The sequence below is a fragment of the Pituophis catenifer genome, unplaced genomic scaffold (genome assembly GCF_029215685.1).
Source record: "Pituophis catenifer annectens isolate HBS135680 unplaced genomic scaffold, rPitCat1.0.hap2 SCAF_1, whole genome shotgun sequence".
Classification (NCBI taxonomy): domain Eukaryota; kingdom Metazoa; phylum Chordata; class Lepidosauria; order Squamata; family Colubridae; genus Pituophis; species Pituophis catenifer.
In genome coordinates, this window is record NW_027256881.1 from 344,147,098 (window position 1) to 344,170,408 (window position 23,311).

A 23,311-nucleotide genomic window follows, 5' to 3' on the forward strand; every position below is an offset into this window, starting at 1 on the left:
CAGACAAGAAACAATGGATGGAAACAGATCAAGGAGAGATTCAACCTAGAAATAAGGAGAAATTTTCTGACAGTGAGAACAATCAACCTGTTGTGGCCCATCTGCCAGCAAAGCTGATGAGGAGGAGGTTGGGGAGGAACTTGGGCCAGCTCTGGAGTCTGGGGAAGGCTCTGATGGATGCTCTGCGTCGGACATAGAGATAGAGCCAGGGCCGTCCGACATTTCCCAGCCACCGGAGAGGCAGCTGCCTTTGGAGGCTGATATGAGTGAGAAGGAAGAACAGCTGGGGCCTGTTCCAAATGCACGTATGCGCAGAGCAGTTAGGAGAGGTGAGCAACGGAGGACAAGGAGTCGACTCGGGAAGCAAAGCACACGTGGACGTTGAATGGCCCCTGACTTGGGGGGATAATGTGACTGGGTGGGCGTGGCCAACTTTTTTTTTTTTTACTTTTAAAAGCATTTTTTTCTACAACCTTACGAGGTTGCAGAAAAAAATGCTTTTAGAAGCCTCTGATGATCAGGCAACTCAGCTGGGATTGTCAGAGGCTTTTAAAGGCATTTTTTTTCCTACAGCCTCTTCGGCCGAAGAGGTTGCAGAAAAAAATGCTTTTAGAAGCCTCTGACGATCCCAGCTGAGCCGCGCGATCATCAGAGGCTTTTTTTTTTTACTTTTAAAGGCATTTTTCAGCTGAAGAGGTTGTAGAAAAAATGCTTTTAAAAGTATATATTAAAAAAAAGGCACTGATGAGGTGGGCGGGGTAAGTGAGCGGCGACCGGGCAGGGGACCAGTTTGGAGGCGTGGCCAGCCAATGTTATTACCCCGGTTCTCCAAACTACTACAAATTTTTACTACCGGTTCTTGTGAACTGGTGCGAACCGGGAGCAATCCACCACTGGTTGAGACTCTAGAAAGAGTGCACGGAAGAGCATCAAAGATGATTAGGGGACTGGAGGCTAAAATATATGAAGAATGGTTGCTGGAATTGGGAATGTCTAGTTTAATGAAGGTATAGTCAAGGCTACTGTTTTCCCAGTTGCAAGGGATGGCTGTGAAAGTTGGACCATAAGGAAGGCTGAGCGCCAAAGAATGGAGGCCTTTGAATGATGTTGCTGGAGAAGACTCCTGCGAGATCCCTTTTACTGCAAGGTGATCCAACCGATCAGTCCTAGAGGAGATCAACCCTGACTGCTCTTTAGAAGACCAGATCCTGAAGAGGAAACTCAAATACTTTGGCCACCTAATGAGAAGGAAGGACTCACTGGAGAAGAGCCTAATGCTGGGAAAGATTGAGGGCGAAAGAAGAAGGGGACGGCAGAGAACGAGGTGGCTGGATGGAGTCACTGAAGCAGTGGGCGTGATCTTAAATGGTCTCCAGAAGATGGTAGAGGACAGGAAGGCCTGGAGGAACGTTGTCCATGGGGTCGTGATGAGTTGGACACGACTTTGCAACTAACAACAACAAGTTTAATGAAAAGAAGGACCAGGGTGACATGATAGCAGTTTTCCAATATTTGAGGGGCTGCTACAAAGAGAAAGGGGGATCAATTTATTCATCAAAGCATTTGACATCTCCCAAACTCCACTGAAGACGTTACCTAGCCTTCGGAACATTCGGAAACCAACCCACGAGCTCAAAGAACGAAGCTTCACCCGCAAAAGTTCATAACATCAGGCATGGTGCTTAACGAACACCAGGACTTACAGCCAAAATTCCAGACTCAATTAACGGTCGTAACTCGAGGGCTACCTGCAGGCTGCATTTCCCTGCATGAGTCACCGATCGAGCGAGCAATTGCTTCCCGGAAATGACTCTTAGCTAAAAAAATAAAATACGTTTTATATGATTTAGAGTGGCTTTTTAAAAAAAGTTAATGGAGCAATGAAGAAGAGGTGATTCTCTACCTTTTGCGCTTTAAAAATAAATGTAATTTACAGGAACTGGGTATGTCTAGTTTGATGAAAAGAAGGACGAGGGGAGACAGGATAGCAGTGTTCCAATATCTCAGGGGCTGCCACAAAGAAAAGGTAGTCAAGCTATTCTCCAAAGCACCAGAAGCAGGACAAGAAGCAATGGGTGGAAATTAATCAAGGAGAGATTCAACCTAGAACTAAGGAGAAATTTCCTGACAGTTAGAACAATTAAACAGTGGAACAACTTGCCTCCAGAAGTTGGGAATGCTCTAACACTGGAAGAGGTTGGATAACCATTTGTCTGAAGTGGTGTAGGGTTTCCTGCCTAAGCAGGGGGTTGGACTAGAAGACCTCTAAGGTCCCTTCCAACTCTGTTATTCTATTCTATTCTAAGTAATAACTGCCCCTCTGTTTTTAAGCCGGAAAACGAATGGGACAACTCAGAATTCAAGAAAGGCAATTTATCTTTGAATATGTGATGGTGAAAGGAGAGGGGTGCCCCCCCCACAAGATATAAATTATTATTATTATTTATTAATTAATTTATTAATTCAATTTGTATGCCGCCCCCCCCCCCCCCGAAGACTCAGGGCGGCTCACAATTATTATTATTATTATTATTATTATTATTATTATTATTATTATTATTATTTAATCTTTAGTGAGATTCACAGCCTTTGAGGCTGGTTAATAGCTCAGCAGCTCGAGTCCTAACCAAGGACCTAGGAACTGTTAAGGTATCGTTGGAGGATGTAAGCTGTTCCGAGTAAGGTGGTTTTTTGTAGAGTCAAAATGTTTAAGTCTGGCAAATTTAGAATTTCTAAATAGCAGGGTAGCCCTTTGGGTATTGCTCCAAGGGCTCCAATTACAATTACAATTGTACAATTGTACAATTACAATCGGGACAACACACAATTTCTTTTTCCACAGTCGCTCAACTTCAATTTGCAAGTCCCGGTACTTTGTGATTTTTTCTTGCTGCTTATCTTCAATCCGTGCATCACCAGGTATTGCAATGTCAATGAACCATACTTTTCTCTTTTCAACTATTGTTATGTCAGGTGTGTTGTGGACCAAGTGCCTGTCAGTCTGAATCCTAAAGTCCCACAAGATATTATTATTATTATTATTATTATTATTATTATTATTATTATTATTATTTCTATGCCGCCCACTCTCCGAGGACTCTGGGCGGCTTACACCAAAGACAGTATACTAAATAGCATATTGCGCCCAACAATCTGGGTCCTCATTTTACCCACCTCAGAAGGATGGAAGGCTGAGTCAACCTTGAGCCGGTGAGATTTGATCCGCTGATCTGCTGAACTAGCAGTCAGCTGCAGTAGCTGCAGTACTGCACCCTAACCTAAAAATGCTCCATCTTCAAACTTTGGGGGTGGGGAGGGGTATCTCTGGGGAACGCAGAAAAGTCACATCTGATCCATCAGTTGTCACTTTCTGGCTTAGCAGATAAGAGACACAGCAGGTATAAATTTAGCTGCTCTTTCTCTTATCAGCCTTGATATTCTTCCCACCGGATCAGCCTGGAGGGTTCAGATCAAAACAGCAGGCGAAGTGCCTGAGCTGCCCGTTGCATCTCTGCGTGAGTCACTGCGCTCAGAAATCTGCAGGTGGTTTCTCAATTTATGACTGCTGGTTTGTTTTACCTTCTGTTTTTCACGGATGCCCTGCTACCTTAAACAATGTCATTTGTGCTCCCCTTGCTTTCCTTTATTCCCGGATATGACAGAATAAGAGAGTCGGGAAGGGACCTTGGAGGTCATCTAGTCCAACCCCCTGCTCAGGCAGGAAACCTTATACCATTTCAGACAAATGGTTATCCAATCTCTTGTTGAAAACCTCCAATGATGGAGCATCCACAACTTCTGGTGGCAAGCAGTTCCACTGGTTAATTGTTCCCACTGTTAGGAAATTTCTCCTTAGTTCTAAATTGATTCTCTCCTTGATTAGTTTCCATCCATTGCTTCTTGTCCTGCCTTCAGGTGTTTAGGAGAATAGCTTGACTCCCTCTTCTTCGTGGCAGCCCCTGAGATATTGGAAGGCTGCTATCATGTCTCCCCTAGTCCTTCTCTTCCTTAGACTAGACGTACCCAGTTCCTGCAACCGGTCTCCGTATGTTTTAGCCTCCAGTCCCCTAATTATCTTTGTTGCCCTTCTCTGAAATATTTCTAGAGTCTCTTTAATGTCAATACATTTCTGGGGACAGTTTCTAAAGGAATAATTTTACCTATAAAGGAAGTCCTTGACTTATGACTGTCACTTAGTGATAGTTCGAAGTTATGACGGAGCACAGAAATGGAATTTAGGGGAATTTGGGGAGTTGAAGTCCGCAAGTCTTCAAATCGCCAAGGTTGGATACTCCCGCTCCAGATATTCTTCTGAAATAACCCAAGGCCTTTGAATCCTGTGGGTTCAACAACCCCAAGTAAATTCTCAATAAGTCCTTTTTAACAAGATTTATGGAGAGCTGGGGGTGGGGGGAAGAAATCTCCGCAAGAGAATGAGATTCGTGTTAGAACGCAATTTACTTTTACATTCAATAAGGGGCAGATTTTCTGAGCTTTTTTTGGTGTCTTCCTGTTAGAGTAATTGGTAAAGCTGGCAGCTCTTGTCTCAAATTAGCTCAAGCAGCCTGTTTCCCCCCCCCCCCGAAAACAGGCTGTGATTTCAAATGTATTCCTAAATCTTTTTTAGCCTCTGAACAAACCGTCCCCCCATTTAAAGTAGTTTTTGATTAAATTGACACTAACTTTACAACATGCACAAAGATTTTTTGAGTTTGGCATCACGAGGCCCTTGGGGCTGTTTCCAAAACCTTTCCATTCATTCCCCAAAACCGAGGCGCAGCCTGTTCCTGACTTACAACGATTCATTTAGTGACTGTTTGAAATGACAATGGCACTGAAAAAAAAAAATCTTAGGGCTGTTTTTCACACTTAACGACCGTTGCAGCGGTCATGGGGTCAAAATTCAGACAATTTTGACAAAGGAGCAAAGATCTCCTTTGGTGATTTTTCTGACCAGCAATGGGGAAGCCAGATTCACTTAACAGCCATGTTACTCACTTAACAACTGCAGTGATTCACTTAACAACGGTGGCAAGAAAACTCTCTTAACTGTCTTGCTTAGCAATGGAAATTTGGGGCTCAATTGTGGTTGTAATTTGAGGAATACCCGTATAGGTAAAACCAGGGGGTTTGCAACCCGCAGCTCTGGAGTCGCATGTGGCTCTTTCATCCCTCTGCTGTGGCTCCCTGTCACTCAAAATATGTGCCACAACCGCCAATGTGTGACACCTGGTGGCACGCGATTTCTTGAGCTTTTCGACCCATTTTTGGAGTTCGAAACGTTTTTGTTGCATGCAGAAATAAAACTCTGTAGCAGTTCATTGATTTCATAAATGCAACACACTATAGGTTTTTTTTTTATACATAGCATAAAGGTAAAAAACGATATATGCAGGGTTATCTTTATTTTATCTTTATTTTATTTATATGCCACCCTTCTCCGGAGACTCAGGGCGGCTTACAGTGCGTTAAGCAAGAGCCTTCATACTTTTGTATATTTTATACAAAGTCAGCTTATTGCCCCCACAATCTGGGTCCTCATTTTACCTACCTTAGAAAGGATGGAAGGCTGAGTCAACCTTGAGCCTGGTGAGATTTGAACTTGCAGTAATTGCAGGCAGCTGGTGTTAATAACAGTACTTTAGTCTGCTGCGCCACCAGGGCTCATTTTAGATGTCAAAAGGGTTTTGTGGCTCCCGGTGTTTTCTTTTCTGTGGGAAATGGGTCCAAATTGCACTTTGAGCATTTAAGGTTGCCGACTCCTGGGTAAAACACTTTTAAGTCCATTTAAATGCCCCTGTTGTGTTTGGGTAGTGGGCTTGTGAGTTGTTTATCCAAAGAAAAACTACTTATACCCAATTTTGGAAAGTCTGTCGCGGTTTGGAAAGTGCTGTCTTAAGCAGACGACACATAATTTTGATCGCCGCAATACAAAAAAAAGACCTTGAGACTCTAGAAAGGGTGCAGAGAAGAGCAATAAAGATGATTAGGGGATTGGAGGATAAAACATACAAAGAACGGTTGCTGGTGTAAGGTCCCAAAATACACTTGAGTCACCAGAATGCCAAAGAGAGAGACTCAAGACGAGGCTTGCAAAAAAAAAAAAAAACAGATTTTATTTATGGCCAAAAACAAAATACTGGGTGGAACTATATCCAGAACATACAGATACAATGCATGCGAGGAGATAGCCACACCTTGGGGAAGGTCCTTTTATACCCTCAGAGACGTCAGCTTAGTACCCAATTCTGGCCTCCTAATTTAGGTTTGTGTATTCCTTGTTGCCCTGCAAGGGGGAATAGAAACTTCCCAATTAGTTTTATCTTAAGCATTTATTTGTTTACTCAATTGGCCACTTAGCCCCCTGGCTCTGGAAGACAGGAGTTTATCCAGATCAAACATAAATTAGGGCTGAGGTGTAAATTATCCCTTGGAGATACGTATCATGCTCTTAGATGGCACAAGAAAAAAACAGGGAGAAGATTGATATGGGTTCAGGTCAAATGGCAGGGACATATGTTTGACAAATACCAGATACATTACAGACCTAATAACAGAATATGTTTGTTACAGGAGATACAAATATAAAGGCATAATATATGTGATACAAATACAAAGGCATATGTGTATTACCTAATGGTTACAGAATCTAGTATACCAGTATATCATATCCTAGTATTATTTATTATATCCTTATTATTGTTTTCCTTCACTGGAATTGGGTATGTCTAGTTTAATGGAAAGAAGGACCAGGGGAGACATGATAGCAGTCTTCCAATATCTGAGGGGCTGCCACAAAGAAGAGGGAGTCAAGCTATTCTCCAAAGCACCTGAGGGCAGGACAAGAAGGAACAGATGGAAACTCATCAAGGAGAGAAGCAACCTCAAACTAATAAGAAATTTCCTGATAGTTAGAATAATTAACTTGTGGAACAGCTTGCCACCAGAAGTTGTGGGTGCTCCAGCACCGGAGGTTTTTAACGAAGAGATTGGACAATCATTTGTCTGAAATGATAGGGTTTCCTGCCTGAGCAGAAGATTTCCAAAGTCCCTTCCAACCTTCTTATTCTGTTGTTCATATCAACACCAAAGACACGAGTCACATCGCAACGTGAGCGTGATGTACTTTCGTGTTTAGTGGACATTTGGGAATAACAGACAGCTCCTCCCCCTTCTGTAGTCCGTTAAATGAGGTTTCATTGGACTGCATATCAGTCCAGGATCTAATGGGCAAGGTAAGTGTCTCAAAATGTTTGACCTCCCATTTCCACCAGCAATGCATTGGTGGGCTAGATGGTCGTTCCAATGATTTGCCCATCATCGGCTCGAGGGACCAATCAGGTTGAAGTACGGGACTTCCTCCAGTCTTCCCATGTCTGTCTATCTGTCTGTCTGGTTCAATCATTTCTTTTTTATCATGCCGGTTTTGTCTTCTTCCTCTTCCCGTCATCTTTCTCCCTCCTTCCTTTCCATGCTCTTCCGTCCCTTTCTCTGCAAACTCTCCCAACCCATCTTCATAACATCCCTTTCCCCTTGCAGTAGACATAAAGGAGAATAAAGTATTGCCCTGGCCACCGCCGGTAGGACAACTTACGGGGACGGAAGAACCCCTAGATCCAGAAGGTGATGTCTTGATTTCAACCTTCCCTTCTTCTTCCTGTTTGTTTTAAGCCTGCCCTTCCTCCATCAAAAACCTCTCCTTCCCTTTATTCTTTAGTGGACATTTGGGAATAACAGACAGCTCCTCCCCCTTCTGTAGTCCGTTAAATGAGGTTTCATTGGACTGCATATCAGTCCAGGATCTAATGGGCAAGGTAAGTGTCTCAAAATGTTTGACCTCCCATTTCCACCAGCAATGCATTGGTGGGCTAGATGGTCGTTCCAATGATTTGCCCATCATCGGCTCGAGGGACCAATCAGGTTGAAGTACGGGACTTCCTCCAGTCTTCCCATGTCTGTCTATCTGTCTGTCTGGTTCAATCATTTCTTTTTTATCATGCCGGTTTTGTCTTCTTCCTCTTCCCGTCATCTTTCTCCCTCCTTCCTTTCCATGCTCTTCCGTCCCTTTCTCTGCAAACTCTCCCAACCCATCTTCATAACATCCCTTTCCCCTTGCAGTAGACATAAAGGAGAATAAAGTATTGCCCTGGCCACCGCCGGTAGGACAACTTACGGGGACGGAAGAACCCCTAGATCCAGAAGGTGATGTCTTGATTTCAACCTTCCCTTCTTCTTCCTGTTTGTTTTAAGCCTGCCCTTCCTCCATCAAAAACCTCTCCTTCCCTTTATTCTGTCTCCTACTTTGCTACAGCTCTTTTAAACTTTTTGAGCACTGTGGTTGGTTCCCACGCTTGGGAGGCTGGCAGACAGAAGTTGCAGTTAGGCAGGCAGGAATTCAACAGGTATGGTGGTAGCTCCCTGTGGCCGCAAAAAAGTGCCAGATTGATAGAAGAATAGACGGGCTTCCTCTGGACCAATTTTTCTCAACCTCCGCAAATTTAAGATGTGCGGACTTCAACTCCCACAATTCCAGCTGGGGAATTCTGGGAGTTGAAGTCCACACATCTTATAATTGCAGCAGTTGAGAAATACTGTCCGAAATCAGTTTCAAGAATCACAATTTCCTTTCCAAACAAAATGCGTTTTCTTTTTAAATGAAGAAGTCATCAGTAATGCTATTTATTTGGCTGCTGCCAACACAGCTTTTAAATCAGATTTTCCTATTCAGGTAATCCTCGACATATGACTCCAATTGAGCCCCAAATTTCTGTTGCTAAGTGAGACATTTGTTGAATGAATTTTGCTCCGTTTTACGACCTTTTCTTGCCGCAGTTGTTAAGTGAATCATTACAGTTGCTAAATTACGAACACGGTTGTTAAGTCAATCTGGCTTCCCCATTGCTTGTGCGTGTCAGATGGTCACAAAAGGGAATCACGTGTAACCGTCATAAATATGAACCGGTTGCCAAGTGCCCAAATTTTGATCATGTGACCACAGGAATGCTGCAACAGTTGTGTGAAAAAGGGTCACGGGTCATTTTTTTAGTGCCGTCGTAACTTTGAAAGGTCACTAAATGAACCGTTGTAAGTCGAGAACTACCTGCATTTCAGAAGTATATGAAATCCAAATGTCTTATTTTTTTAATTTTAGAAACCTAACTGTTGCAGTTTTAACTTGGGGGACTTAAAAATTCGCTGATGATTTTTGCGGGAATAGAATTCGAGGCCTCGAGAGCTACCACCGCTCACGCTTTTGAAAAAATTGACACAGAATTTTTTTTTTTTTGAGATTCTACATAATTGTTTCTCCTCATCCTGGAAATTCCTCCTCCCTCCCCACCTTTTCTCACCTTTCTGTCTTCCACTGTTGTACCTTTCGTTGCACATGTGTCAATTGTGTGTCTGTGTGCGTGTCTTGCATGGGCTTGCCTGTTTTTAAAGCATGTTTCACACACTGCCTGTTCTTGTGCATTTTTCACAGCCCATTTCCAGAGGTGTCTAGACGTATAAAACCCCAACTTTTGGTCAAAAACGGGGAAAACAAGGCTTTGCGATGTTGTGATGCAGTCTCTGACTTCGACGTGTGGGTGTGCGGTGTCCTGATGCATGTTTAAAAAAAGGGGGGGGAGTAGTGTTGGGACACCTGTGTGTCCTCCTGTTGGGGTTCCCCTGCTCTCTTTCTGCATTACATTAAAGCCTAGATCGTGTGTCAGCAACCTGCAGCTCTGGAGCTGCATGCGGCTCTTTGGGCCCTCTGCTGTGGCTCCCTGTCAGGTGATCCCACCACTAGGTGGCCCTGCCCCTCGCCCTCCCCTCCCAGTCACTCCCCGCCTGGCCTGGGGGATGGAGAAGCGGCCAAGGCAAAGACAGAGAGATACAGAGAGAGGGAGTTAGAGAGATACAGAGATACAGAGATACAGAGAGAGTGGGAGAGAGAGAGAGAGAGAGAGAGATACAGAAAGAGAGAGAGAGATACAGAGATACAGAGAGAGTGGGAGAGAGAGAGAGAAATACAGAGAGAGAGGGAGAGAGAGAGATACAGAGAGAGGGGGAGAGAGAGAGAGATACAGAGATACAGAGAGAGGGGGAGAGAGAGAGAGAGAAAGAGATACAGAGAGAGGGGGAGAGAGAGAGAGATACAGAGATACAGAGAGAGGGGGAGAGAGAGAGAGAGAAAGAGATACAGAGAGAGAGTGGGAGAAAGAGAGAGAGAAAGAGATACAGAGAGAGTGGGAGAGAGAGAGAGATACAGAGATACAGAGAGAGGGGGAGAGAGAGAGATACAGAGAGGGGGGGGAGAGAGAGAGAAAGAGATACAGAGAGATGGGGAGAGAGGGAGAGAGAAAGAGATACAGAGAGAGAGTGGGAGAAAGAGAGAGAGAAAGAGATACAGAGAGAGGGGGAGAGAGAGAGATACAGAGATACAGAGAGAGGGGGAGAGAGAGAGATACAGAGAGAGGGGGAGAGAGAGAGAGAGAAAGAGATACAGAGAGAGGGGGGAGAGGGAGGGGGAGAGAGAGAGATACAGAGATACAGAGAGAGTGGGAGAGAGAGAGAGAGAGAGAAAGAGATACAGAGAGTGGGAGAGAGAGAGAGAGATACAGAGAGAGTGGGAGAGAGAGAGAGATACAGAGATACAGAGAGAGGGGGAGAGAGAGAGAGATACAGAGAGAGGGGGAGAGAGAGAGAGAGAAAGAGATACAGAGAGAGGGGGGAGAGGGAGGGGGAGAGAGAGAGATACAGAGATACAGAGAGAGTGGGAGAGAGAGAGAGAGAGAGAAAGAGATACGGGGGGGAGAGAGAGAAAGAAAGAAACAGAGAGAGTGGGAGAGAGCGAGAGAGAAAGCGATACAGAGAGAGAGGGGGAGGGAGAGAGAGAAAGAGATATAGAGAGAGAGGGGGAGAGAGAGGGAGAGAGAGGAGGGAGGGAGAGAGAGATGTCAAAAGGGTTTTGTGGTTCCCGGTGTTTTTTAACATCCAGTTCTCTGCCCTAATGACTGACTGGGTAGGCGTGGCTGGGGGGGGGTCATGTGACTGGTGGAAGTGAGTGACGTCGAGTTGGCCACGCCCACCCAGGTTTTGTGCCTCCCGGTGTTTTCTTTTCTGTGGGAAACGGGTCCAAATGGCTCCTTGAGTGTTTAAAGTTGCAGACCCCCGGCCTAGATGGTAGTCCTCGACTTATGACTACAATGGAGACCAACATGCCTTTGACATTTGTTAAGGGAGTTTTACCCCATTCTATGACTTTTCTTGCCACGGTTGTTAAGTGAATCACTGCAGTTGTTACACTAGTAACAGGGTTGTTAAATGAATCTGGCTTCTCCATTGACTTCACTGGCCAATGGGTTCACCTGACCCTGGGCTACTACGACCGTCATAAATATGAGTCAGTTTGTGACAAGTGTCTGAATTTTGATCACATGACCATGGGGATGCTGCAATGGTCATATGTGTGAAAAACAGTCATGAATCACTTTTTTCATTGCCGTTGTAACTTCAAACGGTCACTACCGTTGTAAGTCGAGGACTGTTGTAGGTTGAGGACTATCTGTGTTCCTATCACTATAATTTTTATTGAAAGTGAAATTAAGGTTGTGCTATTTTCTTGGCAAGAATAAAAGCAGGCCCAAACTTAATCATTAACAAGCCTTCAAACCTATGACGGTCCTGAAAAAAAGTGACTTACGACCAGTCCTCGGACTTATGACCTCCACGGCATCCCCGCAATCGTGCGATTGGCAACCAGCATTTATTCAAGATGTTTTCAGCATCCTGGCGTCACGGCGATTGCCACTTGCGCCCTTCCCAGGGGGCTAACAACAAGCAATGGGGGGAAGTTGGATTCATTTAACGACCACGTGTCTCACATAACGACTGAGGTAAAAAGTTCGTAAAATCAGGAAACGAAGCCATCACACTGTCATTGATGACCTTGTCGACCTTACTAAAAGTCACAAAAATTGGGCACCATTCACTTAACGGCCAAAGTTCCGGTGCCAATTGTGGGCATAATTTGAGGACTACCTGTATGGGAGAGAAAGGCATATTTTCTTTCACAATCTCGCAGGGCTGGCAGGGCAGAATCCTTTTGAAACCAGATGTTTAATTTCTGAGACAAGATAACTTCCTTCGGATGTTGGCATACGCCCGTGATGGCAAACCTCTGGCACCCATGCCGGAAGTGGCAGGCAGAGCCATCTCTCCGGGCACGCGAGCCGTTGCCCGTTGCTCTTCCGGTTTCCGGCACACGTACATGTGTGCGCACTCCTGTTTCAGCACTCGGTGCCCAAAATGGTTCGCCAACACTGCCATAGGCTTATCCCGGCTAGCGTTTTGATGACACAACCACACAATCACACTCGCACACAAAACAGAGAAGCCCAAACGGCTCGTTTTTATGTCCTGGCAACCTGCAAACGTTCCTTATGTAGAGGCTGCAAAAGCAAAAGCTTATAAAACTGCGTCCACAGGGGACAAGGTCAAAAAAGTCAAGATGGCGGCCACAGCCCCTCCCCCCCACACACATATACATACATTCCCAAGCAGGTGGGCTTCACCTGCAGGATTGTAGCCGCCATTTTGATGGTTTTGAACCCTCTCTACAGATCCTGGGAGGGATACTCAGTTTTTTTTTCCCCTCAGCGGCAGTTTCTAAATTATTTCCAAAATCCGGAAAAATATCAAAAAAAGCAGGCTGCCAACATTTCACCGTCTCCCTCCCCACTGCCGGGGAAGTCAAGATGGCAGCTGATGGTCACAGGGTATGTAAGAAATAGGCGGAGCTTGAGCTGCACAACCGCCATCTTGACTTTTTTGACCTCCCTCCCTTTGGGATCCTGCTTGCCAACTAGGAAACCTTCTCCGGCAGGGGACGTGCCCGTTAGCTCCTTCGAGACGCCTCTCCATCCGGCTAAGGGTCTGTCCTGCTCCTCCCACAGCGCAGTTCGAAGCCCTCGAGTGGGACCGGACCTCTCCCTCCTCCTCTTCTTCCTCCTCAGCCCCAAAAGAGCACCGGCCGTGTCCACCGAAGCACCCGATGGGTTCCGCCAAGTTTGGCCGGCCGCAGAGCCCCGAGTCCAACGTTCCCCTGGCTGAGCGCATCGATCTGTCGCTGCCCCTGGAGAGTCAGGCGTAAGTGGCCTCTGGGAGGGGATCAGGGCTTGTAGGGGTCCTGGGAGGATCTATGACAATTCGCCACGACCAAATCGCCATAGCAACCCACCATGGCCAACTCATCGCGGCCAACTCATCACGGCCAACTCACCATGGCCAACTTACCATGGTCAACTCGCCACGGCCAACTCGCTATGGCCAACTCATCACAGCCAACTCACTATGGCCAACTCATCACGGCCAACTCACCACGGCCAAGTCACCAAGACCAACTCATCACGGCCAACTTACCATGGCCAATTGTCCATGGCCAACTCATCATGGACACAGCCAACTCACCACGGCTAATTCACCACAGCCAATTCACCATGGCCAATTCACCATGGCCAATTGTCCATGGCCAACTCACCACGACCAAGTCACCAAGACCAATTCATCACAGCCAACTCATCACGGCCAACTCATCATGGCCAACTTACTATGGACAATTGTCCATGGCCAAATCACCATGGCCACAGCCAACTCGCTATGGCTAACTCACCACAGCCAACTCATCATGGCCAACTCACCACAGCCAATTGTCCATAGCCAACTCATCACAGCCAACTCATCATGGCCAACTTACTATGGACAATTGGCCATGGCCAAATCACCATGGCCACAGCCAGCTCACCACGGCCAACTCACCATGGCCAACTCATCATGGCCAACTTACTATGGACAATTGTCCATGGCCAACTCACCATGGTCACAGCCAACTCGCCATGGCTAACTCACCACAGCCAACTCATCATGGCCAACTCACCACGGCCAATTGTCCATGGCCAACTCATCACAGTCAACTCATCACGGCCAACTCATCATGGCCAACTTACTATGGACAATTGTCCATGGCCAACTCACCATGGTCACAGCCAACTCGCCATGGCTAACTCACCACAGCCAACTCATCATGGCCAACTCACCACGGCCAATTGTCCATGGCCAACTCATCACAGTCAACTCATCACGGCCAACTCATCATGGCCAACTTACTATGGACAATTGTCCATGGCCAACTCACCATGGCCACAGCCAACTCGCCACGGCTAACTCACCACAGCCAACTCATCATGGCCAACTGACCATGGCCAACTGACCACGGCCAACTCATCATGGCCAACCGACCACGGCCAACTCATCATGGCCAACTCATCATGGCCAACTCACCATGGCCAACTCATTATGGCCAACTCACCATGGCCAACTCACCACGGCCAACTTGCCATGATGTAAATGGAGTAAAATTCACTTAAGAAAAATTGGGATTAAGCAGGACGTCCGTGAGAGGGGCAAAAAAGTCAAAATGGCACCCACCACTGTGGTGCGATGCACGTTTTTTTTGTGCCCCTCACATAACTCACATCGCTAAAGAGGTGCCACAATTCCTTTGCCACAATCCTGACTGACATTTTGACTTTTCGGATTAAACCTCTCCTGGATTAGTTTTTTCTCACGTTTTTCTTTCTTTTTTCCCCCCTTTCCAGCAAAATTCGATAAATATTATTCCACGACGGATATCGACTGCTCAAACCTAATTATGATCAGTATCCTGTTTGCCGCAAATTGTTGATGTTTTAATTATGTTTTGTCCCGGTGATTTTTTCTCATTAGTGGCTATTGACCAAATTATCCAGGACTTGGTGCACAAATGGAGATTAAAAACAATCACTTTTATCACGCTGGGGAAAACGCCAAGCGGAGGGAAATTTGGTTCAAACCGCGGTCAGAATAAAATGTTTGTCATTTCTATAATCCTTTGACAAAATCAAAATGTGTTAAAGGTAATCTTCGGCTTACAACCATTCATTTAATGACTGAAAGCTCGGTAGACTGATCCAAATTGGATCATTTAGTGACCGTTCAGAGTTACGACGGTACTGAAAAAAGGGACATGTAAACATTTTTCACACTTATGACCGTTGCAACATCCCCGGGGTCACGTGATCAAAATTCAGACCGCTTGGCAACTGCCTCGCATTTATGACGATTTATTTGTTTCTTTTATTTGTTTAGAAAACTTACTTACCATTGCCATTCACACATGGCGACTCAAGGCGGTTTACAGGAATGTAAAAACATTGTACATAAAAAAATAAAATGAATAGAAGAAAATAATGAAATAATAAATTCATAAAATAATAGAATAACCCCACCACCACAGTGACAACATATCACACAAGCCATTTGCAGTGTTCCCGGGCTCCCAGTGGTGAAATCTAAAATTTGTTACTACCGATTCTTTCGGCGTGGCTTGGTGGAGGGGATAATGTGATTGGGTGAGTGTGGCCAATTTTTTTTTTTTACTTTTAAAACCATTTTTTCTACAACCTCTTCGGCGAAAAGGTTGTTAAAAAATTCTTTCAAAAGGCTCTGACGATCCCAGCTGAGTTGCCTGATCTGCAGAGGCTTTTTTTCTTTTAAAAGCCTCTGACGATCCCAGCTGAGTTGCCTGATCGGCAGAGGCATTTAAAAGATAAAAAGCCTCTGCAGATCAGGCAACTCAGCTGGGATCGTCAGAGGCTTTTGAAAGCATTTTTTCTACAATCTCTGAAGAGGTTGTAGAAAAAATGCTTTTAAAAGCCTTTGAGGATCCCAGCTGAGTTGCCTGATCTGCAGAGGCTTTTTTTTTTGTTTACTTTTAAAAGCATTTTTTCAGCCAAAGAGGTTGTAGAAAAAATGCTTTTAAAAGTAAAAAAAAAAGCCCCTGATGATTGTGCGGCTCAGCTGGGCATGGGGTGGGGGGAGCAGGGATTTTTGCTACCGGTTCTCCGAACCACCGGCTTCCATCGCTACCGGATTGGGCGATCCGGTCCGAACCGGGAGCATTTCACCCCTGCGTGATCCTCTTTGGCGACCTTCTTGCAAGCCAAGTCAACGGGAAAGCTAGGTTCACGTAACAACTATCTTACTAATTTAACAAACCAGCGATTCACTTAACAACCTTGGCAAGAAAGGTTCTAAAATAGAGTAAAACTCACTTAACAACTGCCTGACATAGCAACAGAAGTTTTGGATGTTAAGTCTCCTTTATAAAACCTTAGTACAGTGATGGCGAACATTTCTGGCGCCGAGTACCGAAAAGGTCATATGTAAACGTCACACGTGCACACGCTTACTTGTCGGGGCCACGCTTGCGAAAAGCTGAACCTCCGTGTTCTAGCCTGACCTCCTTTACATGCTAAAAAACTAGAGAAGGTCCCTGTTGAGTCTCTTTCTCTACCTGTTATGCAGCAGAAGGCTCAGCTGTCTCTGCCTCCTGTTCCCCAAGGTCATTCTCACATGCCATTCACACAACCTGGTCAGAGGTGGGTTTCAGATATTGTTACCAATGATTCGCTGCGCGTGCACACCTTCCGTGCATGTGCCCGGCCTTCTACGCAAGTGCTTTGCTCATGCGCACGCCTTCCGTGTGACTAAATAGGGTGGCATAGCGCCGGGGCAGGTGGAGGGGTGGGCGGGCCCACCCGCGATCTCTGCAACCGGTTTGCTCGAACCAGTACGAACCGGCTGAATACCACCTCTGAACCTGGTGCTCTCCGAGTGTTCTGCCCCAAAGAACGCAGCACACACAAAGTCCATACAAACCTTAGTTTACTAATTAAGGACTACTAATGAGCTTTCTTAGTAGTTGTTCGAACACAAATACAGTTTAAATCAGTCTTTTCTGAACAAGGGCTGTTAATTTAAATTCATTAACAGCCGACAAGAATCCAAAGAATAATAACTCAATTCTGAGGCGCAGCATTTCAGATAATCGTAATCTTACTGTGATTGGCAGAATGCCCAGAAGCAATTTGCAGGAAAACTGACAAAGAGAGAAACAAGAGCAGAATCAAACGTTTCTGGAATCAAGATGCGAAGGAATATGAACGAAGTTGTTTCCTGCAAATTGCTTCAGTTGGTGTTCCTCCTTAAATAGGCTAAGGGAATGGCCAATTAGCCCCAAGCCTTACTCTCGAGGAGACTTCCTCCTGAGGAACCACTCCTGCCTTTTGGCAGCTCTGTGCACTCGTGCATCGAGAAGAGGCTCCTCCTCTTCGTCCTCTTCACTTAAAGGAGCTTCTGGAGGTTCTGAAGGCCCTGGCTGAATCCCCGCCTCCAGCACCACATCTTCTCCAGCCTCCTCACTGTCTGACTTGAGCGCCAGCTGCATAGGCTGCTGGCGCAGCACCACACCAGCCTCCTCGCTGTTGGAATCAGCTACTAACTGCACAGGCCGCTGACGGGCCACAACACCGAGTTGCAATGGGTTCACAACACCCCCAACTGAAGGACAGGCTGGGTTGGATCACCTCTGAGGATCTTGTGCTTCAACCAGACTCTCAGGAAGTAAACCCACAGAGAGGCAGGGCAAACATACTGGTCTGACTGGGTTATTTTATTTATTTATTTATATATATATTTTTTGTGGTTTACAGGTGGTTTCATGGCCCCATCAGCAGAGCTGAAGCCGAGACACTCTTGACGTTGTGCAGGGAAGGCAGCTACCTGGTTCGGAGCAGCAAGGCCAGCCGGAGTGAATATTCCCTCTCGCTCAGGTAAGGGGGTGAGGTCCAACAGGTACCCCTCGACTTACAACCCCCATTGGTGAGTGATGCAAATGAGTCACCTCCAATTTGACAACCCTTTTTTATTTGGCCACGGTCGTTAAGCGAATCACTGCAGTCATTAAGTGAGACATGCAGTCGTTAAACGAATCCAGCTTTCCCCACTGACTTTGCTTGCTGGGAAGGTCACCAATGGTGATCATGTGATCCCCGGGATGCTGCGATCTGTTGGAAATACATGCCAGTTTCACCCACCCCCCTCCCCAATTGCGGTTAAATCCTCAGAAGGACATTGTGACAGTCGTAAGTGCGAGAACTGGCTCCACCAGTTCTGCGCTTGAGTGATTTATATTATTATTTAAATTTCTACCGCACCCTTTTCACCTAAGTGACTCTGGGAGGTTTACACTGCCAGTGGTGGGTTGCTCCCGGTTCGCACCGGTTCTGTAGTAAAAGTTTGCAGTAATTCGGAGAACCGGGGTAATAACATTGGCTGGCCATGCCCCCGAACTGGTCCCCAGCCCAGTCGCCGCTCACTTACCCCACCCACCTCATCAGAGGCTTTTTTTTTTTTAAAGCATTTTTTCTACAACCTCTTCAGCCGAAAAAATGCTTTTAAAAGTTAAAAAAAAAGCCTCTGACGATCGCGTGGCTCAGTTGGGATAGGCAGAGGCTTGTAAAAGCATTTTTTTTCTGCAACCTCTTCAGCCGAAGAGGCTGTAGGAAAAAAAATGCCTTTAAAAGCCTCTGGCGATCCCAGCTGACTTGCCTGATCGTCAGAGGCTTCTAAAAGCATGTTTTTCTGCAACCTCTTAAGGTTGTAGAAAAAATGCTTTTAAAAGTTAAAAAAAAAAAAGTTGGCCACGCCCACCCAGTCACATTACCCCCACCAAGACACGCCCACAAAATAAGACACGCCCACAGAACCAGTAGTAAAAAAAATTTAGAACCCACCCCTGTTTACAGCAGTATATTGTACAGGTAGTCCTGGATTTACAAACATTCGTTTAATGACCATTCAAACTTGCAATGGTACTGAAAAAAGTGACTTGACCATGTTTCACACTTACGACCGTTGCAGCATTCCCATAGTTACGTGATCAAAATTCCGATACTTGGCAAACTGACTCACATTGATGACGATTGCATAGTCCCAGGGTCATATGATCACCAGATTCACTTAACAACCCCCTGAGTCACCTAAGAACTGCGGTGACTCACTTAACAACCGTGGCAGAAAAGATGGCAAAATGGGCCACAGTTCACGTAACAGCCGTCTTGATTAGCAACGGAATGTTTGGGCACAATGGTGGTCGTACGTCGAGGACTCTCTGCATTGCAATATGGGTAGTTCTCAACTTACGACTGCAACGGAGCCCCACATTTATGTTGATAAGCGAGGCATTTGTTACGCGAGCTTTGTCCCATTTTACGACCTTGTTTGCCTTAGTTGTTAAGTGAATCACCGCAGGTTGTAAATTAGTAATCCGGTTGTTAAGTGAACCTGGCTTCCCCGTAAACTTTGCTCATCAAAAGGCTGGCAAAGGTGAATCACGTGACCTTGGGACAAGAGCAACCGTCATAAATATGAACCCGTTGCCAAGCCTCTGAATTTTGATCATGTGATCGCAGGGATGCTGCAAAGGTCGTAAGTGTGAAAAATGGTCGTAAGTCACTTTTTTCAGCGCCGTTGTAACTTTGTATGGTTTGTACGGTTTGTACTAAATGAACTGTCGCAAGTCGAGGACGACCTGTATTTGGCAAGGTTGAGCCTTCAATTCTTCACCCTTCTCCTCACTTCCCCTGTTTCTTCTTCTTCCTCCTTCTTAAGATTCTTAGAATAACTTTATTGTCACTTTGAATCAGCATATTTTAAAATGACATTTCATTGCATACAGCTCTCAAAGGGTCAAAGTAGAGGAGAATCGAATCGAATTGAATCGAATCGAATCGAATCGAATCGAATCGAATCGAATCGAATAGAATAGAATAGAATAGAATAGAATAGAACAGAATAGAATAGAATAGAATGGGTAAAGCTAAAGCTAAATGTTCCCCTCGCACATATGTGCTAGTCGTTCCTGACTCTAGGGGACGGTGCTCCTCTGTTTCAAAGCCGAAGAGCCAGCGCTGTCCAAAGACATCTCCGTGGTCATGTGGCCGGCATGACTCAACGCCAATGGCGCACAGAACACTGTTACCTTCCCACCAAAGGTGGTCCCTATTTTTCTACTTGCCTTTTTTACGTGCTTTCAAATTGCTAGATTAGCAGAAGCCGGGACAAGTCACGGGAGCTCACCCCGTTACGCGGCACTAGGGATTCGAACCGCTGAACCACCAACCTTTCGATCGACAAGCCCAGCAACTTAGCCACTGAGCCACTGCGTTCCCCTTAGAATGGAATGGAATAGAATAGAATAGAATAGAATAGAATAGAATAGAATAGAATAGAATAGAATAGAATAGAATAGAATAGAATAGAATAGAATAGAATAGATAACCGTATTGTCACTTTGAATTTACACCCATTGGCATACATTAAAATGAAATTTCGTTGCCTACAGCTCTCAAAGGGTCACCTCCTCCAATATACACGACCAAAGAAATACATACAAAATTATGCATTTACCCACATAATATTATATGACACAAAGAAACAACACAATTGTTTTCGATTCAGCTCAATTTCTTCTTCTGGCTGTTCTCTTTCCCCGCAGCGTTCCCCGACTTCTTTCTCCCGGCAGCCTGAAAAGAAAATAAATCTCATTTTCGATATACAATTTCTAAGTAGATTTCTTCTGCAAACGCGCGGGGAGGTTAAACGGATTTGGTGTGCAGCCAGAGGACACTTCGGAAAGGGGGCGGCGAGACCTCCCCTCCGCGTCTTGCCCCAAGAGATGCTAAATCGGGCTTGTTCGGATCAGATCTTGGAAGCATAAAATCTTCCCGCGTCCCCCAGAGACTCCCATCATCCCCAACCCAATTGTCCTCTGTTGTGGTTTACGAGGCGGTTCGTTTCCATCTCGTTAAACCTGTGGGTGCTGAGACAGGAAGAAAGAAAATACAAATTGACAGGAGGGGTATAATCTGTATTTGAGAAGGTCACAACTGCACCCCCCTCTATGTCACGCTGTCCCCCCCCCCTTTCCCTTCACGGGGACCTGCCAGCGGCTTGATCACACCGTGGCGTGTCGTACGATGCTGTGGCACAACCTTTTGTTCTCTTTTCTGCTCTGTCAGAGCTGTGAAATTACAACCGTTTTTTTTATTTTATCCTTCCCGCAAATGGAGCGTCTTCCTTTAGAGACGGGATTAGTGTCATTTGACCTGCGATTCTGCTGGAGAAGGGAGTCTAAAATCTACAGTTTTCTCCTTTTTCTTTTCTTTTCTTTTTTAAATTGAATAAGAACAGGGTCCATATGGAGATCAGCCACCTTGACACATGGTTGAAAAGAGACAATAAAAATGAAGGAAAGAAAAAAAAACCCGAATGGATTCTCTCCAGACGGATAAGCAGGGATTAACACCAGACAAACAATCAAGCAGCAAACAATACCCTTATCAAGGAGGAAGAGAAAACCACACTCGGCTGCTGCACTGGCAGGCCAAGCTACTGTATATAGATAGGGAACAAACCCCCACAATTACTGATGATGTTACCTAGTTTGGTAATAAAATATCTCTAAGCAAACAACCAAGCTCAGAAAGCATCAAGGACTCCACCGTCTCCAGCTTTGTGACAATAATCTGTGCGGTGGTGGGGAAAGAATTATTTTCTGCTAAGTTATTTTGGGGAGGAATCTCTTTAAGGATAGACATAAAATCAGAGGCGGTTGGATAAAAAAGATGTAAAAAAAAAAGATGTGGAGACTCTAAAAAGAGTGCAGAGAAGAGCAACCAAGATGATGAGGGGACTGGAGGCTAAAATCTATGAAGAACGAACTGGGTATGTCTAGTTTAATGAAAAGAAGGACTAGGGGAGAAATGATAGTTTTCCTTTTTCGCTGGCAGAGGCACCCTGCTATTTCCAGGATGGTGTCATGAGCCTGATCCAGGGGTGAAATGTTCCCGGTTCGGACCGGATCGCCCGATCCTGTAGCGATGGAGGCGGGTGATTCGGAGAACCGGTAGCAAAAATCCCTGCCCCCCCCATTGCCCAGCTGAGCCGCTTGATCATCAGAGGCTTTTTTTTTTTTTACTTTTAAAAGCATTTTTTCTACAACCTCTTCGGCGGAAAAAAATGCTTTTAAAAGTAAAAAAAAAAAAAGCCTCTGATGATCAAGCGGCTCAGCTGGGATCGTCAAAGGCTTTTAAAAGAAAAAAAAACCTATTTTTCTTTTAAATGCCTCTGACGATCCCAGATGAGTTGCCTGATCGGCAGAGGCTTTTTAAAAAAAGCCTCTGCCGATCAGGCAACTCATCTGGGATCGTCAGAGCGTTTTGAAAGCATTTTTTTTACAACCTCTTTGCCAAAGAGGTTGTAGAAAAAATAATTTTAAAAGTTAAAAAAAAAAATTGGGCACGCCCACCCAGTCACATTATCCCCACCACCACCACCAAGCCACACCCACAGAACCGGTAGTAACAATTTTTTTTTTTAAAATATAATTTTATTTCTTTTAAAAAATCCCTGCAATCCATTGCATCAACAAGCAACTGAATCTCCCTGCCTGCAATCAAGCAGGCAGGGAGTTGTGGACTTCAACTCCCAGAATTCCTCAGCTAGCAAAGCAAAGCTGGCTGAGGAATTCTGGGAGTTGAAGTCTACAAGTCTTAAAGTTGCCAAGGGTGGAGACCCTTGTTCTATTGGGTAAGTTTTTTTCCCCTTTGGGAGCTTTAAAAAAATAGTTAATTGGTTTTTTTTTTTAGTTTTTCTTTTTTTAGACCTAGCCATTTAAAGTTTAGGAAGTTTTAAATTTAGCTGCTTTTATATAAAAATAATAATAAATTAAAATAAAATAATATTTGTGCAGCTTTCTGAGATTTAGTGTGTTTCTGTAGTGTTTCACTCTAACTACACAAACACACAAAATCTAAACAGAAGATTTATTGACAAACAGATCACGGTAGGTAAAGGTAAAGGTTCCCCTCACACATATGTGCTAGTCCTTCCTGACCCAAAATTGAGGTTTTTTTTCCGAGTCTCACTTTTCTTCCTTCGTCGCCCTGGTTCCGCTCCCCAAAAAATGCTCCCTAAATTCAGCTCCCCAAGATCTCACAATGCAACCAGAAATAATGTTTCTGTCACAACAACAGCAGCTGCTTCTTCAGGCACAGGTCCCAGTTGGAAAAAAAAAAAAAGAGTGGTGGGAGAAGGAAAAACACAGCTGTTTTCCATCTGGGGTCCACCTCATAAATGCACATCAGAAGAGAAGTTTTAGCATGCGAATAATTCAATTTTGGGAGCAACCCACAGGCAGGAGGGAGGGGGGAGTTAGGAGACCCTGCAAACGGGAGGTGTGGTGTCCCTATGGGACACTGTACAGGTGCTCCTCGACTTACAACCACTTCTTTAGTGACCGTTTGAAGTTAGGACACTGAAAAAAAGGAACTCGTGGCCATTTTTCACACTTACGCCCATTCGGACACTTGATGACTGGCTCATATTT

The 23,311-nt window shown here is 45.2% G+C and overlaps 1 protein-coding gene across 1 annotated transcript in view; it reads left to right on the plus strand.

The window, feature by feature from the left end:
* Nucleotides 1-23,311, plus strand: part of SHD (Src homology 2 domain containing transforming protein D) — a 52,063-nt gene that overhangs the window by 26,201 nt on the left and 2,551 nt on the right. The window contains exons 4-5 of the mRNA XM_070936683.1: nucleotides 12,939-13,131; nucleotides 17,574-17,693. Coding sequence (XP_070792784.1) covers nucleotides 12,939-13,131; nucleotides 17,574-17,693 — 313 coding nt within the window. The remainder of the gene's footprint in view (nucleotides 1-12,938; nucleotides 13,132-17,573; nucleotides 17,694-23,311) is intronic.